Source organism: Enhydra lutris, unplaced genomic scaffold (assembly GCF_002288905.1).
Source record: "Enhydra lutris kenyoni isolate GAN:26980312 unplaced genomic scaffold, ASM228890v2 scaffoldscaffold61, whole genome shotgun sequence".
NCBI classification, from domain to species: Eukaryota; Metazoa; Chordata; class Mammalia; order Carnivora; family Mustelidae; genus Enhydra; species Enhydra lutris.
In genome coordinates this window covers 4,533,146-4,550,146 of record NW_019154145.1, presented here as the reverse complement: position 1 = coordinate 4,550,146, position 17,001 = coordinate 4,533,146, and the positions used below count along the sequence as shown (strand labels likewise).

At 55.1% G+C, this 17,001-nt stretch overlaps 1 protein-coding gene across 1 annotated transcript; it reads right to left on the bottom strand.

Annotated features, from left to right (window-relative positions):
• Positions 1-1,018: 1,018 nt before the first annotated feature.
• LOC111158606 (calmodulin like 3) lies at positions 1,019-1,483 on the bottom strand. The gene has a single exon (XM_022520744.1). The coding sequence runs from the start codon at positions 1,466-1,468 to the stop codon at positions 1,019-1,021; it is 450 nt and encodes a 149-aa protein (XP_022376452.1). The 5' UTR covers positions 1,469-1,483.
• Between the last annotated feature and the right edge of the window lie 15,518 nt (positions 1,484-17,001).

Genomic DNA, 17,001 nt, shown 5'->3' with positions numbered 1-17,001 from the left:
CAGACGTGCTGCTGGCCCTCAGCCGGCGACTGTCCCCAGGCCGGAAACCCCGGCTGTCCGACCACCGGGGATGGAAACGCGCGGCCAGGTGCCTTCTCACCTGTAATCACCTGTAGCTCCAGGGGCTCTACTGACTTCCCCATTTTATTTGAAATAAGCATTGAAGATTCGCCTTCTGTAGGCTTTACTCTTTCACTATGTTCTCCAACGCAAGGTTTCATGGCCTTTTCAGAAACCACGACAATGCAGGTCCTGCCCGGTCTAGACCCCGGATGGAGAGAGGCTCATTTCAGGGGGAAGCGGAACAGAAGGAGCCGTGACGGGGACGCGAGCATTTTATTACTCCCCCGCACTTCCCTCTCCCTCCCGCTCCAATTTCCCTCCGTGAAGCTGAACGCAAACGTGTTACAACTGACCCCAGATTTATTCCAAGCGGCAAAGGATGAATCAGACAAGCGAGCACCAGCGGAAAGGGGGTGATCTTTCTCGGGGAAACCTGATCTCAAGTGCTGACATCTCCAGCAGCCCCCTCGCCCAGGCCAGGTCCCTCCCCCCCACCCCAGTCCAGCAGCACATGGAGCCCTCAGGCCACGGAGGCTCCGGAACCCCTCCCCCAGCTCTGGGGGCTAGGGACCCGGCCCCAGTGCTGAGTGCCCCACAGGGGTCCAGCCCAGGGCTCTATGATGTCACCCTGCACCTCCCCAGGTGGCTGGCCGGTGGGACTGCACTGGTCCTCTGTTCACTGTCCAGGCAGAGTGATGTCGCTGCTGCTCCTGAGTGGCAGAAGCACCTGGTGTCTGTTGGGCTTGGGGGAGGCGTGGCCCGGCTGGGAAGCGGGGGAAGGGGTGGCAGGAAAAAGGCAACAAAGGGAGGTGCACAAAGATGGGCGGAATCACCTGGAACGGAGAAGCTGCGGAGCCCAGAGGGGCCCGAGGGATGCAGGGAGCACCGCCGGCCCGGGTTCACGCAGCAAAGCCCGGCGGCCGGGTGTGGGGGCCACAGTGCCAGGCCGGGCTCCTCACTTGGAGACCAGCATGTGGACGAACTCCTCGTAGTTCACCTGCCCGTCCCCGTCCACGTCTGCGGCCCGGATCATCTCGTCCACCTCCTCGTTGCTCAGCTTCTCCCCCAGCCTGGTCATCACATGCCGCAGCTCAGCGGCGCTCACCAGGCCGTTGCCGTCCTTGTCGAAGACGCGGAAGGCCTCGCGGATCTGGTCCTCATTGTCCCTGCCCTTCAGCTGCCTGGCCATCATGCCCAGGAACTCGGGGAAGTCCACGGTGCCGTTGCCGTCGCGGTCAATCTCGCTTACCATGTCCCGCAGCTCAGCCTCCGTGGGGTTCTGGCCCAGGGAGCGCATGACGGTGCCCAGCTCCTGGGTGGTGATGACGCCGTCCCCGTCCTTGTCAAACAGGCAGAAGGCCTCCTTGAACTCGGCCACCTGTTCCTCACGTAACTGGTCAGCCATGGAGGCTGGGTGGTGGCTGCTCTGGTGGCGGTGGAGGCTGGTGGAGCCGCAAGACAGGTGGCGGAGTGTGGGGCGCCGGCTGGCTGGCCGTCTGGCCCGGCCTTGACTGGCGGGCGCTTAAGAAGGAGCCGGGCTCTCGCTCACATGCGGACTCCCCGCCCCGTGGTTGCCCCAGGCCGGGTGCTGTTGGAACAGGAGTCCGGCACCAGGAACCAGGCTGGCCGAGGGTTGAGCTGACGCCAGCACCAGTGTGTGTGTGTGTGCTTGTGTGTGCGTGTGTGTGTGTGTGTGTGTGTGTGTGTGTGTGTGTGTGTGTGTGTGTACGGCTCCCTGCCCACCGCATTGGGAGCCGGCAGGAACCCCCGCAGGACACCCACAGGGAGGGCAGCCTGCCCAGCCCACAAGAGACTGGTTTGGGCTGTTCCTTCTGGAATCACCCCTGTCCTGTCTTCAGACCCTGCGGCCCAGAGAACAGCCAGCCTCCCTTCTGTGGCAGTTCAGGGAGGGATGAAAGGGAGAAATTGCCTTTGTCTGAAGGGAACTTCCTCTCCCTGTCTTTGCTCTCCAAAGCCTGAAAGCCTCCAGGTTCCCAAAAGGGTTTTCAGAGAAGGAACAAGGTTTTCTTCTTCAAGAGGAAGCAGACTGTCTTCTTATCTTCAGAAGAAACATGACTAGAGGCGGATTTCCCCCAACTCCTTCATTCCTATGTATGGACTGAGGGCCTACTCTGTGCATGGACTGTTCTAGAAGCTGGGACCAGAGCCACAAATGAGACAGGCAGCTCCCAGTCCTCCAGAAATTTCTCTTCCTTCTGTGAGCCAGCTAGCTAGTGAGCAAATGAACAGGTGCGATACTTGGATATTGTGACAAATGCCATGAAGGACACTGAAAGGGTGCTGGTGGGGAGAACATGGGCAGGTTGCTTCCACAGTGACGGTCAGGCTTCCTCGAGGCGGCATGTGAGGGTGCTGTCCAGGCAGGGAGGCGGAGCAGGCTCAAAGCCCGTGGGTGGGAGAGGGCTTGGCGGTGGGATGGCCAGCGTGGCTGCAGCCTGGTGGATGGGGGGGACACAAGGATATGAGGAAGGGCACACACGCAGGCCTGGGAAGAGGTGGTGGGGATTCGCGTTTCTCTCTCTGATTGATGGGAAGATATGTAAAGTCATGTCTGAAAGTCTGGATCCCTCGTTTTGGGGTAGCAGAAGAAAGGGGTGTTTTTAAGAGGAGATACTCCTAAGAAGGGGAGGGGGGAGATAATCCCTGAGCACAGACTCCTGCTCCCAGCTCCCGGGAAGCCTGGGAACTTGACCACCCACTGAGTGAGAAAGGGTCCCTCTGCCTGTGGGAATCCACGCAAATTCAAACTGAAACCCCAGAGAACCACTATGATACTGCAGAAAAGGACAAAGCTGGACTTTGAGACTCGCTGTAAGCCCACAGTAATCAAGATGGCGTGGTTGCCCAAGATCCATTTTTGGGATCGATGGAACAGAAGCATAGAAGGCCCAGAAGTACACCCACATGATACAGTTTACTGATCTTTGACAGAGGAGCAAGAGGGAGAAAAGATAATCTTTTTAACAAACGATGCTGGAGGAACAGGACATCCATGTGCAAACAGTGAATCTAGACACAGACCTTACATCCTTCCCCAAAAAATAACTCAAAATGGATTGCAGACAAAATGTAAAATGCAAAACCATAAAACTCACAGATGATGACATAGAGAGTCTGAATGACCCTGGGATCGGCAATGACACCAGCTTGTCCAGGGTCTGGGGTGGATTTAGATAGGACATCAGGGCATGATCCATGAAGGAAAGAATGGACGAACTAGATGCTAATATCTGAATGTGTCCCCCCAAATTCATAAGCCAAAGCCTCACCCCCAAAGGGATGTACGCATGAGATCATACGAGGGCAGCAGGCGCCGTGGAAGTGACACGCCATCCTGCAGAACCAGGGGCTAGCGTCACCGGAGGGCACGTGCCTGTGATTGGTCCCCCTGATGGACGCATACGGTCTGGTCTTGCTTCCTGCCTAATGTACCCGCAAGGGGGGACGTGGCCGGCGGGTGTCTGCAGGTTTCTGGATTATGGCGTCATGGTTCCAACATCCAGCCCTCGCCCTAAGCGTGTTCTTCAAAAAAGCACACGGAGAAAGAGCCCAGTAAGGATTTTAAACAGAGTGACTCATGACTCACAAAGGAGAGTGCTGGGATGGGCTACACAGGGGCCTCTCACTCGTTAGGAAACCAGTGCTTAGTTCCTGGGGTTCTGCCGCTCTCTCCCTGCAGCCTTCCCCAAGCACACAGTTTTGATCTTCAGACCCATCTAAACGCTTAAAGTGATTGAGGACCCCAAAGAGCTTTTTGTTCATGTGGGCTGTATCAATATTTACTGGATTCGAAATCACACCTGGAAAAACGTTAAATATTGAAATATATTTTTCTATACTGGTGTGCAACTTGAGAAAAACAGAAATCAAAAACTCTTGTGAAGATAATATTGTTTTATGAAAAATAGTTCTATTTCTAAAACAAAAAAAGGAGACGAGTGGCATCTAATAAAAACAATTTTGCGGGATGCCTGGGTGGCTCAGTCGGTTAGGCCGCTGCCCTCGGCTCAAGTCATGATCCCGGGGTCCTGAGATCGAGTCCCACATCGTGCTCCTTGTCCAGTGGGGAGCCTGCTTCTCTCTCTGCCTCTCCCTGCCACACTGCCTGCTTGTGCTCTCTCTGTGACAAATAAATAAATAAAATCTTAAAAAAAAACCAAAAACAATTTTGCATGTCTCTTCCTAAGTCTGGGTTTGCCGGAGCAGGTCCGCCGCTGCTGCAATGAATGGTGAGCAGATGCTTTGCCGTGAGGCGTGAATGACCCGGCTTCGCACAGGTACGCAGGCGAAAAGGAGAGATCATGTAAATGACTCAGGTCTCTGGATGTTCTTCTTCGATACTGTATCAACACTGGGCAAGGGTGGTTTCTCCAAGGTTAGTGGAATCTGAACTCATGTCAATGAACCTTCTCGCACTGTCACTAAAATCCACTGGTCACTCGCGTGCTTTGGGATTTTGTGGTGCTGCACATCGGTCATTTGGACAGTATTGGTTCACTCACCCGACTCTCACGGACGCCCACAGTGCTTTTCCTACGGTCTCTCCATGTTCGGTAGCGTATTAAGGATTCACATGCAAGGGTGGAAATTTAATAAAATTATTTCACTACTTCTAGAACATTCTTAAGTGGAACAGGCTTTTTTTTTTTTTTTTTTTTTCCCCCAATTGAGACTCTGGGGCAGCAAAGAATATAATGGTTGTGAATACAGGGGCCTCGACTCCGGCTAAGGGGCTGTGATTTTATACGCCATTGCTTTGGCCTTGGTGCAAGAGGTCAACAGAGTTAAGAAAGGCAAATAACGTCTTGGTATTATTAGGAGACTCGTTTTGACCTCCCAGGCCCTCTGAAAGGGTATTGGGGTCACCCTTCCCCCGCCCCGTGGATCCTGGAACACTCTTGGAGGACCACACCCGTGGAGCGTTGAGAACCAAGTTTGAACTGAGTCTGGTCCTCCCTGGGCTGGAGGTGAGAGGGACTGAGGACGCTGGAATGTTGGCAGGGACAGTGTTGGCCCTACAGAATTATTAAGTATTATTAACGATAAATTGTTAAGTATGAATGAAGACCCCAATCTACCCCAGTCGTTCATGAGGACACCCACCAGAGGCACTGCGTGCTGTAGCGCCTTCCCCTGGAGAGCACAGGAACCCACGTGCCATTCTCCTCTCCGTGGTATCACGAGAGTTCACGCAGCCCACTCAGGGATCTGCTGCTGCTACTGGGACTCTGAAGAGACACATCAGGGCTCCTCAGGCTTGTCGGCCCTCCCATGCCCGTGCCCTGCGAGGACGTGCGGGGCTGAGCGTGGCCGTGAGAACTTCTGGATGAAGCCATTCACCAGCCCTAATGGTCGCTCGTCAGCCAGCCCCCTGCGGGAATGGAAACAACTTGTCTCCATGTGTTCAGGCCGCTACAACCAAATCCAACGAACTTGGGCGGCTTCCAGCCTCGGTGCATGACCTAACTCTCAGAATGACTTTTGGTCAGTCTCGGTTGAATCACCGAGGTTCCTCCGGGACTGTCCTGGGCTGGGCTGGAGTGGAGTTTGAGTTCAAGGAGGAGACGGTTGCTCTGACCGGTGCTGGGAGCTGTTTGATTGAAATCTGATAAGCAACCAGGTGACATCACGGTTTAGGAGGCCGGTGCGGGGTGTAGGAGACCGCTCCCGGTGCACACGGGCACAGTGCGTTACCACCTGCTGGGCCATAAAGGAAGGAGTGGTTGGCTTTTATGATCAGAGGCTTCACCTGCAGAGTGAAGGGCACCGAGGACAGGGGAGCAAATGAGAGACTGTTTTGAAAGTTTCCTGGGTCTCCTTGGGTCAGTGTGTCCTCAGGTCAGCTCCTGCTGCTTTCATCCATCAGCAGGCTTCGGGGCGCCTCCTCCCACCCCATGCCCACGCCCCTGCTCCGTGTCTCAAGCTCCTAGCAGCTCTGCGGCACCTCGCTCAGGGCATGTAGCCAGGAGGCCACAGGAGGGACGCAATGTGACTTGTATTTAATTACTGAGAGCCACTTTGGTCAAATCAAGATTAAATGATCACCCCAGACAAAAACAAATTAGTACTAAATCCCACATTAAATGCAGCCAAACCCATTACATCTCTTCTCAGACATCCTGTTTTCCTGGGAAAAGGGCTTTTTGTTTTTTCGTTTTTTTCAAATGACACCTGCTGGGATTGGTGACTTAGCCCAGGTCACTGGCCATTCTCACTGGTGCCTCCCCTGAACTTCCGGGCAGGCGAAGGGGTCCTGCACTGGCTTTGGGGAAGGCACAGTGGAGGAGGGCAGAGCCGGGTTCTGGAAGGGGCTCCTTTGTGTGACCCACCCAGCTTTCAAATCGGATATTTGATGTGGTTTTCAAATTTTTATTAAAAAATTTTTCTTTTATATTCCATGTTTTGAAAAAAAAAATCGACCAACAGAAAATATTCGATGAGGTGATGTTGCCGAGGGGCTAGAACCACACGGAACAGACCTCCTGGTGCCCAGCTCTGTTTGATCACCGGCTAGGCTGTTACTTTAAGCCTCCGCAGTCACAGGGGTGCGGCAATTACCTTCCAGAGAACAAGCTTCTTGCCTGAGGGGTACAGAACTCCGGAAGAGGCACAAGAGCGTTTGTTCCAGGTTCCAAGCCTTTGAAGTTGATGGTTGTGATGAAAACCTTTTCACTCCCTGTAGAAAGCCACGTGTGTGAGCTCTGTTTGCCTCGGTGTCAGGTGTCCACGAGAGCACAGGCGAGCCTGTTGGGGAACGGCGAGGCGTGGAGAACGCAGGAGGCTTGGCGTATGGGCTCTGCACCCAGGTAAGTAATTTGAAGGAAGCAAAGGGGTTCAGCAAAGGGCAGAACTCCCTTTGGAAGTCATTTACCCAGCGGTTTAGACTTGTTTGTTGAATCCCTTGGACTCTGCCAAGGTCCTTCCAGAGATGCATGGTGAGCGAGACCCAGGGTGCCTGGACTCCTTCCCTGCCCCCACTGCCAACCAGTAAAGCCCTGGTTTTAACTGTTTCATGTGCGTTGGGCAAGTTGCGACTCTAGCGGCTCAGGATCCTCATCTGTAAAATGGGTACAACAGTAGCAAAGGGCACCAGAGATGAATACAGAGGGTTCAGAATGGTGGCTAGAACAGTCAGTGCTCAATAAAGGTTAACAATCACTTACCACGCAAGGAAGATTTCATTTGAAAAATGGTTTCCATGGCTAACGATTTCTGAAAGACACCCTCTAGTCTAAACCCCTTCTTTGCCAGACGAGGACCTCATAACCCATCCAACTTAATTCTTTACCCAGGACTAGGCAACTACTTTGTGAGCCACAAAAATGGGCCTAGCAGGAGGGTCTCCAGGCTCTTTGTGCTGCAAGGAACAGGGCCCGAGGGCCATCGCTACTTACTAAGGGAATCTCTCATCCGCCTCAAGCCCCTGGAAGGCAGGGAGAGGGTTTACATTGGAGACCCTCCGAGTCCCAAGTCCCGCATGGCCTCAGCACTAACAGGCATTTGAGAGTCGTCTGCCGAACAGAGGTGAAGGCTTTGACCAGGATCAGCTGGCTGGGCTAGATGCAGGCTTTCCGGGAAGCAGAAGGTGGCGGAAGGCTTGGTCCCAGAAGTGGCGCCTCGTGTGTGGTAGTGGGGGATGGGGCAGGAGGGCTCATGACACGGCTGCCACTGACCACAGGGGTCCAACGTCTTGGAATGAACCAACGCTCTCGAGGTCCAGCCCTGACTCAGAGTGCCGCCAACGTTGACCCCGGTGGTGTTTCTGCATCTGCATTTCTGCATTTGTATGAGGGAGAGAGCAGACAGCTCCCGACCTCATCTCTGAAGGAGTATGGAGGTGACCCAAGGCACCTCACCCAGGACCAAGCGTTGCATGCCCAGAGGAGGCCAAGTTTGATGACCTGGAGAAGGGAAGGGAAGGCCTTGGAAAGGAGCCTTGTTCAGGAGGAGGAAGGGGCGGAGAGAATGGTGTGGTGTGGTCTAAGGGAACCCCATGAGAAGTCCAAGGGCAAATGAAGGAGGGATGGGGAGTTGCTCAGTTCTGAGATTTTCCCCCATGGGGTGCTCGAGGGTGGGCCATGGGAGAGCTCAGTGGGTGAGGGAGAAGAAGGCGTTTGCCAGAGACCTGACAAGTGGTGGGGGATGAGCCCAGTATGGGGTCTGCCCCAGGGGCCTGACATCCCACCCCCAACTTCCCCTGAGCCCCACACATCCCTGGCATCGTGCCTGCTCTGAGTTCTTGACAAACAAGGGGTGAAAGCTGGGACCACTACTTTGTGAGGTCGCCCGTGGAGACCAGCATCCTAGCCGTCTCTGTGCAACCAGGTGGCACCAGAAAGCTGTCCCTCCCCTGCCTGCTGGGAGCCTGGCACGTCTCTGTTTGTGACTCTGGGGAGCAGCGGCTTTGGCTCCCTGAGAAGTCGGGGTCTCAGCAGCCCCCGTCCCAGACCTAACAGTGCGGCGGACGCTGTGAAGGAGGGTGCGGGGCAGGTGCTGCTTCCACACCAGGGATGAGATGGCAGATGCTCGGTGCGAGGACGCCTGAGTGGGACTCTTCATGTGGGCCCTGCTGCTCGCTTCCCCTGCAACTCCTTTCCAAAATGAAATAGGGAGTCACCGAACAATGGCCCCTCCCTCTCACCTACTTATCTATCTTCTATTATCTCTCAGTCATCTGTCCTCTGTTATCTATTATCTATATGTCTGTCTGTCCGTCTGGTACACCTGGAGGAAGGAATTTCAAATGCATCACAGGGAAAATACTGTGTAGCTTGAGGAAACAAACACACAAAATGACCATGAACCCAAATACTGAGACCTGGTTCACAGCACGTTAGCTCTAAAAGGAGGTTGTTCTGTGGCCACGTGTATGCGCAAGAAAAAAAGAGAATAATGTGTGAAAAAGCCTGACAGCTGCTCTCTGATCGTGCATGGAAGAGAGTCAGGCTGGAGAGTGCGGCCGGTGTGCTCGGAGGGGCGCGGGGAGCCAAGCAGAGCTCCCCTGAGGAAGCAGGTTACTCACGCTGTAGTAGGAGGGGGCGGGGTGGAGAGAAAGCTCCGCTGTCTTTTTGAGATGCCAGAAAGTAGTCAAATAGACTTAAAAAAAAAAAAAGTGAAGAAAGCTCTTAAGGAAGAGCTAAAGGCTAGAGATCTTTAAAAAACAAATCATTGTTCCCTGTGTTACTGGGGAGCACGGACATTAAAACACACAGATGAGGAACCTGGAATGAAAGTAGGGGAAAGAGTAAAGCCCCAGTAAAGAGATGGGTGGAGATGCCGTACAGAGAAAGCCAAGCGAGAGTCAGGCAGCTTGTCCCAGAAAGTTCCCGACAAATGGGAGGGTACTGTGGACTCGGGTGAATACGGTTGAGCGGAGGGGATGGTGAGGGCTTACTGGTGAGGGCTTACTGGTGATGGATGATGGCTTCTGGAGAAACGCTTCCCAAGGATTTCACGAACGTGCCCAGAGGACCCTCTGTGGACCAAGCACATTTGCCAAGTTGCCCAATTTAAAATGCAGACCTGGGGTACCTGGTGACTTGGTCGGTTGAGCGTCTGACTCTTGATTTTGGCTCAGGTCAGGACCTCAGGGTTGGGGGAGGGAGCCCCGCATGGGCTCTGCTCCGGGGGCGGAGTCTGCTTGAGATTCTCTCTCTCTCTCTCTCTCTCTCTCTTTAGGCCCCTTCCCTGATCTCTCTCTTTCTCTCTCTCTCAAAAAAATTCTGTCTCTATCTCTCTCAATCCATACAACGTGCAAAACTGACTGCTATCAGGTAAGCGTGTGCTGGAGCCAGGCAGCGCGGGTGAGAGGCAGGCGCCCGCGGAAACGCCAGCTCCTTCTGGCACTTTCCATGGCCTTACCTGCCTTACTGCCCTTCTGCACCCGGGGCGCGGCTGCCTGGGGAGGGCCCTGCCAGGCCTCTGCCAGGCCACCACAGGTGGCCAGAGCCGCGTGTGGCTGCCTTCAGGGGCACAGGAGGGACAGCTGAAGGCCTGAGACATGAGGACAGGCGCCCCTAAGGAAGGGAACCTGCATTCCAGGTCCCAGCTGTGCCACGAACGAGTTCTGTCCTGTGTCTGAGCCCCGCTGGCCTCATCTGTAAAACAGGAACCAACTACTGAGTGACTAAGAGATTAGGTCACATGTTGGAGCCCTTGGCAGGTCAGCCAGCATGGCCTGGTCAGACGGAGGGTGGCCACCTGAGGTCACGGAGTTGTGCCAACACCCCATTACCATTATCAGCCTTGCTGATGCCCCATCATTGGGCCCTCCGTGGGGATACTGTGGGGGGATGTCAGGCCCACCTCCCCCGCTGAAACTGGCCCATCAGGGACCGTCCCCTAGGGGATGACGGAGCCTTTCCGGCAGGAGTCATAGGGAGCCACCCTTCCCCCTCCCCCAGGTGTGTGTCACCCAGGCCCTGCCCAGGTTGGGCAATGGGCTTGTCGGGCGGGGGCAGGGCGGGCCCTGCTCACCCGGTTCCAGGCTCTGACCTGGTTAAGGCCACTGCCCTCTTCTGTGCCTCCGTGGAGCTCCCGGGACAGGCAGGGGGTAGGAGTGGGGGTGGACTGAGGCCCCATCCTGTTTCGCAAGGCCCAGCACCCTGCGTCCTGTCCTGAGAATATAGAAGGTCCTTCTACCAGGGTTGGTGTTCCACAGCAGGAGTGGGGGCGATGGGGGCAGGCTCCTCCTTAACCCAAGCACCGGGATCCCTGGGCTTAGGGAACGCCACGTCCAGCGTTACCTCCGTCTGCACTGTTACGGCTTGTGGGGGTCAAACCGCTTCCCCCATGCCCACTTAGGACTCACATAGTCTACACTTTGCTCCTCAAAGGGGCTCAGAGTTTCCCTAAATGTGATTATTTAACACAGAGCCGACCTTCTCCGCTTGCTAAAGGCTCCCTTGGTGACACTCAACGACCCGAAATTGCAACTTGAAAAAAAAAATTCAAGACCTGATCAAGTCCTGGGCAACTCTGAGAAGCTGGCAGGGCAGTCCCTCAGATCTAAGAGGAAGGGGAGAGAGAACCCTGCAGAGGCGCCCCGCGCAGGCCCCGAGGTCGCAGTGGGGGGTGCTCAGGCCTCCTCTGCCGCGGAAATCCAGGATTTTAAATTTGATTCTGCCAAGTGTGATTTTCTTAATTCCCTTCTTAGAAATGAAAGATTTGTGAGGCCTGGGATTGTGAAGAAAATAAATGAGTCATTCCAGAAATGGTCCTTTCCAAGAGACAGCTGATCTCTTACACACGCAGACGCGTGCACACACACGTGTGCACAGACACGCACTGACTGTCCTTCATCTTTTCCTTCTCTTGTTCCTTCGCATTTCCTGCATCGCGGCACCCCCCACCGCTCACGGCCTAGACCTGCAACCCTGCTCCTGTAATCCCAGTACGGCTTTACCTGCAGGACATGCGCTACATTTCTCACACGAAGGCTGCCACACTTGCCCTCTTCACACGCAGCCTGGGCCCATGCCCATCTCTTGGCGTCCTCTCCGCCGTTAGAGCGTTCCGTGAACATTTGCCACCCAGACTGGGTATAAAAGGATACCTCGTCATCACCTTAATTGGTACGTCTCCATCTCCTGCCGAACCGCAGGGTCCCTCGGTATGTGTTTGGACATTTGTATCTGCTCCTCCGTGACCTGCATTCGGATCCTTGGCCGGTGCTATTTTATTGTGGTTTTTTGAAAAATTTAAGAGCTCTTCATTCATATAGTAAATCATTGGTCCATTGTTCGTTCCTCCAGATCTGTCCCCCCCCCAACAATACCGTATTTTTTTTTTAAAGATTATGTTTATTTATTTGACAGAGATCACAAGTAGGCAGAGAGGCAGGCAGAGAGAGAGGGGGAAGCAGGCTCCTTGCTGAGCAGAGAGCCCAACGCGGGACTCGATTCCAGGACCCTGAGATCATGACCTGAGCCGAAGGCAGAGGCTTAACCCACTGAGCCACCCAGGTGCCCCTAGGGTTTTATTTTGTAAGTAGAAAGGAAGTCTACAGGCGAGCAGTCTGGTGTGATAAGGCATCTTCAGAACATTCGGTACTCAGGGCTCTGTAACTCCATCTCTACTTCTACACCACCTCCTGACCCAAGGGGGTAGGTCAAGGCCTCGTCTCAAGCCCGAATTCTGCACAGCAGAATTCTGGAAAATGCTGGAGAAAGGCAAGCTCCTCTCTTCCCAGGGGCTGCCCACAATTCATTTGCTTACATCTTTTTGGCCAGAAACTATTTGCATAATTATGTTAGAGCAAGGGAAGTTGGAAATTTTTCTTGGCCGTCTCCAGATGGCCACGTTTCCTGGGAGAAATAACGTGTTTTATGGCATTCGTTTTGCTTAGAACAGCTGTTAGCATAAACAGGTTGTCTTCCCCACAACATTCCAAAGAAGCTGTTTGCGTTCTCAGCATGACCGAGGCTTCAAATGAGATATTTAATTTCTTCTTCTAAGTTCTGACACTAAAAATACGGTGGCCTACAGAGGAGACACCAACTTCTTGCCGTTGACAGTCCCTGTTTGTCACTCATAGAACAGCGTACTCTCTGACGTAGTCAGTATTATTTTTAACATAGTCTTTCCTAACTTTGGTGTTTCCAGAATTATTTAAATGTATTTCTGCCATCCCACCTCTGACTTGGGGCCTCCATCTGCTGGCATTTCCTTAGTTAGAGCTAAACTCCCTGAAGGCTGCCTCTGTCCCCCCGTTGCAGCCGTTACTGCGGGTGTGATAGTAGGCTGTTTATTTTCTCCTGTAACAGGTGGATTATTTCTCTGTGTCCTGGTCTTTCTGACACAATGGGGAAGAAGCCATAATTAGCTTCTGGTTTGGGGGCTCCCTTCTTCCCTCTCCTGTTACCAGCTGTCTCTCCAGGGAGCTAGAGACCCCGCCTTTCCTACCTATCTGCTGGCCCCCCATTCCCCCCAGACTGCCTTCTCCAAGCTCTAGCAGCTGGGTCCGCCCTTCCTGCTACTCCCCTGTGCTGTGCCTGCCCCTGGAGATTCCAAAAGTCAGTCCCTGGTGTGGTGCCTGACCGTGCTGCGGAGCGTTCAGCTACCTACTGAGAGAGGAGTTCATATAAACCTGTCAACTGGTTTTTCTCCACAAGGCCATTCTTAATTCTTTGGTGGATGGTAGGTGAAGGAAAAGGTCATTTTAGAAAACGCCCTTCCTACCCGGGCAAGATAAAATGTGGATGGTTTGGTAGTTTCAGTTGTGAGTGTGGATGTGTGTGTGTTCAAGCCAGCACCGGAGAGCGGGATGGGGTGGGAGGTTGTCACAAACACTCTGGAATGTTGTGCCCAGCAGCACGGGACGTTATGACCCACTTTGTATGGTCATTTCCACAGCGGGGAGGGCGTGTTTGTACAGAGACCGATTACCCTCCTGCCTGGCTCCCCTCCGGGCAAACGGAAAGGTGGAGGAGTGGAGGGATGGTGGAAAAGTGTCGTGAGTTCTCCAAGGGAGCCCAGTGTGGGGAGAGGGGGATCCCGTGGCCAGCACTTTGGGAGCACTGTGACCTAATTCACGCCCTCTGAGCAGTGCAATGGGATGCGTGGGTGCACCCCAGTCACTCCTCTGGTCTGTGGCAATGTCCTGGGGCTGCTCCCTCCCTCATTTCTTGCCAGATGGATGCAACCAGGGAGGCGGGGAGGAGCTGAGGCCGGTGTGTCTGCAGGAATGAATGGCAGCTCTGAGCCCTGTTCAGGCAATGGCAATCCTGATGCTTTAGGGTCTCGCCTGAATCTACTGTACCTACTGACATGGTAGAAGCACCAGGCACCATCTCCGAGCGATTGATTTATTACTGCTTTTCTTTAAATTTAAATGTACTCTTTTTTTTTTAAATTTAAAACTTTATTTTAAATTAAATTAAAATTAAATTAAAAAGTAAATTTAAAATTACTTTTCTTTAAATTTTTTTTTTTTTTTTTTAGAGAGAGAGAGAGAGAGAGAGAGAGCACGTGTACGACAAGGGAGGAGCAGAGGGAGAGGGATAGGGGAATCTTGAGTAGACTCGGCACTGAGCACAGAGCCTGACTCGGGGCTCCATCTCGAGCTCACCAGGCTGAGATCATGACCTGTCTGAGCTCCCCAGGTGCCTGGATTTTTGACTGTTTTTAAATTAGAGTCGCTGATTTCCAAGTTTGGTCAGGTCTCCACCTCCCATCCCCTGACAACGCTGGCTCTACCTCTTTAGGGCAACATTAGGGTGACACAGAGCTGGCCCGTGGGGTGAACGCCGAGGCAGACGGGCCATCGGGGGGTGCATCTGCGGGGAAAGTGCAGCCCCCCCGGTGGAACGCACAGCACCCACACCTGCTCTCGGTCCTACGGCCAGGGAGACGCTAGGACACCACCACGGGCCCGTTTCTCATCTGTCACTGCTGGACCCATGGTGCACCTCACTGTTGTCCAGAACGGTGGGAAATGGCACACCTGGTGCCTCTTAGATTTCCGGCGCAGGTGGTTAAAGTCAAAATGCTCCGCGTCCTCGGGAGCAGCACCTTCTTCCGAGCCAGCGGGGGAGCGTGTGGTCCCCGGGGCTGCACGCGTGTGTGCACGTCCCGCCAAGCCCCCGGGCGTGTCTCGGAGAAACGGCGGGAAGGACGGCGCTTGCCAACCACCTGGCAGGTCCGGGCAAACCGTGGGCCCCACCGGCACAGCCGCCCGCCAGCAAGCAGTGCTGAGGGCACAGCCATTGGACGCAAAGCCGCTTGTCTGAACGCGAGCCCACGGCAGTGGGGCCTCCCCCCTTTTCCCGGTGACCCGCTGCAGCCCGAGAATCCCGCCTTTGCTTGGACAAGGATCTAAACGCAAAGATGAGGGGCTCCGGGGTGGCTCGGGGGTTCAGCCTCTGAGTCTTGATTTCACTTAGGGCATGATCTCAGGGTTGTGGGATCGAGCTCCGTGTGGGGCTCCACGCTCTGCTGGAAATTCTCTCCCCCTCTCTGTGCCCCTCTTCCCGTGCGTGCGTGCTCTCTCTCTCTCTCTGAAACAAATAAATAATTCTTAATAAAATAAAATAAATAAAATGGAAAGGTGATCTCTGACTTCTGAGCCTTCAACACGTGAGCGTTTGCTGCGCAATGACGGTCACCTACCAAAGTCACTCGACACCGGGAGCACCTGCTCACGGCGGGGATAGGAGCGGGAGTGGGGAGTGAGCCTGACACAGTGCCCAGCATCGGTGAGGCCTGGGCTTCACTGGCCTCAGACTTCCCTGAGGACTGGGAGCAGCCACCGGGCGGCTCAGGGCTGTCTGTCCATCCGCCTGCGAGCACCTGCCTGCAGAAAGCCGGGGTCTGGTGAGGGGCCCCGCGGGGAGCCGGCAGCTGGGTGATGGGCACCTGGGCAGTGGGGCTCCTGAGCCCGTCCGGAGCCAGTGCCTTTCCTGCCGCTCCGGTGGGCTTCACCCTTCTAAGGCAGGGGTGGGGTCCTCCTATGCTGAGGTCACCAGCATCAGGCCACGCGGCCTCTGCCCTGGGAGGCCAGGACGACACCCACAGCTTCTGGGCGCCAAGGCCAGCGGCTCCACGGGCAATGTGACTTGAGTTTCAGGTTCTGGGCACGGTGGGGACTCTGGGGGGCCCGCCGGCCGTGAAGGCAGCACAGTGGCTCACTGTTTCTCCTGCTCACCACTCACAAAGGGCTTGATGGAGGGCGGGTTCTGGGATCTGGCTCCCGGGGGAGCTCTGGGCACAGACAGCCTCACACAGACACACGGGGATCCCTGCACGGGAGCTCCAGGCAAGCTGGGGGGAGGTGCCCACCCCAAAGACTGGCTCAGGAGGGAGGGCCTAGCAGGTTCCTGCAAATCTGAGGAGACAGAGGAGGCCTCCAAACCTGTCCTACTGGTTTCTCACCAGTACTTGGCCCACAGAGCCAGTGGGAGAAGGGGGAAGGGAGGGCTGAGTGGGTTTCTGTTCCTGGGGAAGCCATCAGTAGTGAGGGCCTGAGCCAGAGGCCAGCCACCTCACACGCCGGTGCCCAACACACACACACGCACACACACGTGCACACACGCATGCACACACACACACACACATGTGCACACTCAGGGCTACTGCATGAGCAGTGGGGAGTAAGGACTCCCCTCCCTGCTGCCTGTGGGGACGGCTGCTTCCTCCCTGTTCCCTCCTCAACCCAGGGGGCAGCTGCTCTCACTGGGAGAAGTCCCAGCGTCCCAGGCAGCAGGGTCGGGGAGATGAACTGAGAGGGGCCAGAGCGGGAGGGAGTCCTGGGCAGGAGGGCTGACCTCTGATAGGTGACACCAGGAAGGCCCAGGACTCTCTCCAGCCCCCCTGCTGGTCTCTGCCCTGCCTGGCTCTGCTCTCTGTTCTCATTGGCTCCGGGGGACCTTTCTCAGCCAATCTGGGTCCCCCCGCACCGACTCAGGCGTGGTCCTTCTGTGCCCCTCAGGAGGCAGCCTTTCTTTGCCTTCCTCACAGTCAGTGCGGGGGGACACGGACACCCCATGGGCTGATGTAGGGCCTATGTATGCTTCATATGATGTGTCTTCCTGTGTATGCTTCGTACTTAGCCCCAGGGCTCAGCAGTGGGGCACCAAGCAAGTGACAGTCTCCTAGCCTCAGACTCATCCCTGATGGACACCTTCATCCCAACGTACAGGGAGCCCAGCTAGAGGTGTGGCCCCATGAGGAGACACCCTTGGATGTGAGGGTCTAGCTCCCTCCCACTGCTTCCAAAGAGCCGAGCCGGACTCTTGCAGAGGAAGAAGGGGACTTCATCCAGCTGGATTAGGTTCTCGTGACACCTGCCGTGCTATCCCCCTTTCCCAGCCCTGAGTTCAACTCTCAGACACCCTGTGTTGGTCACTGGGGAGCAGCGGTCCCTGATGAGGCCGTGCAGTGGACCGGGCACTCACCTGCTGAGGCAGGAGGCCAGGTGTG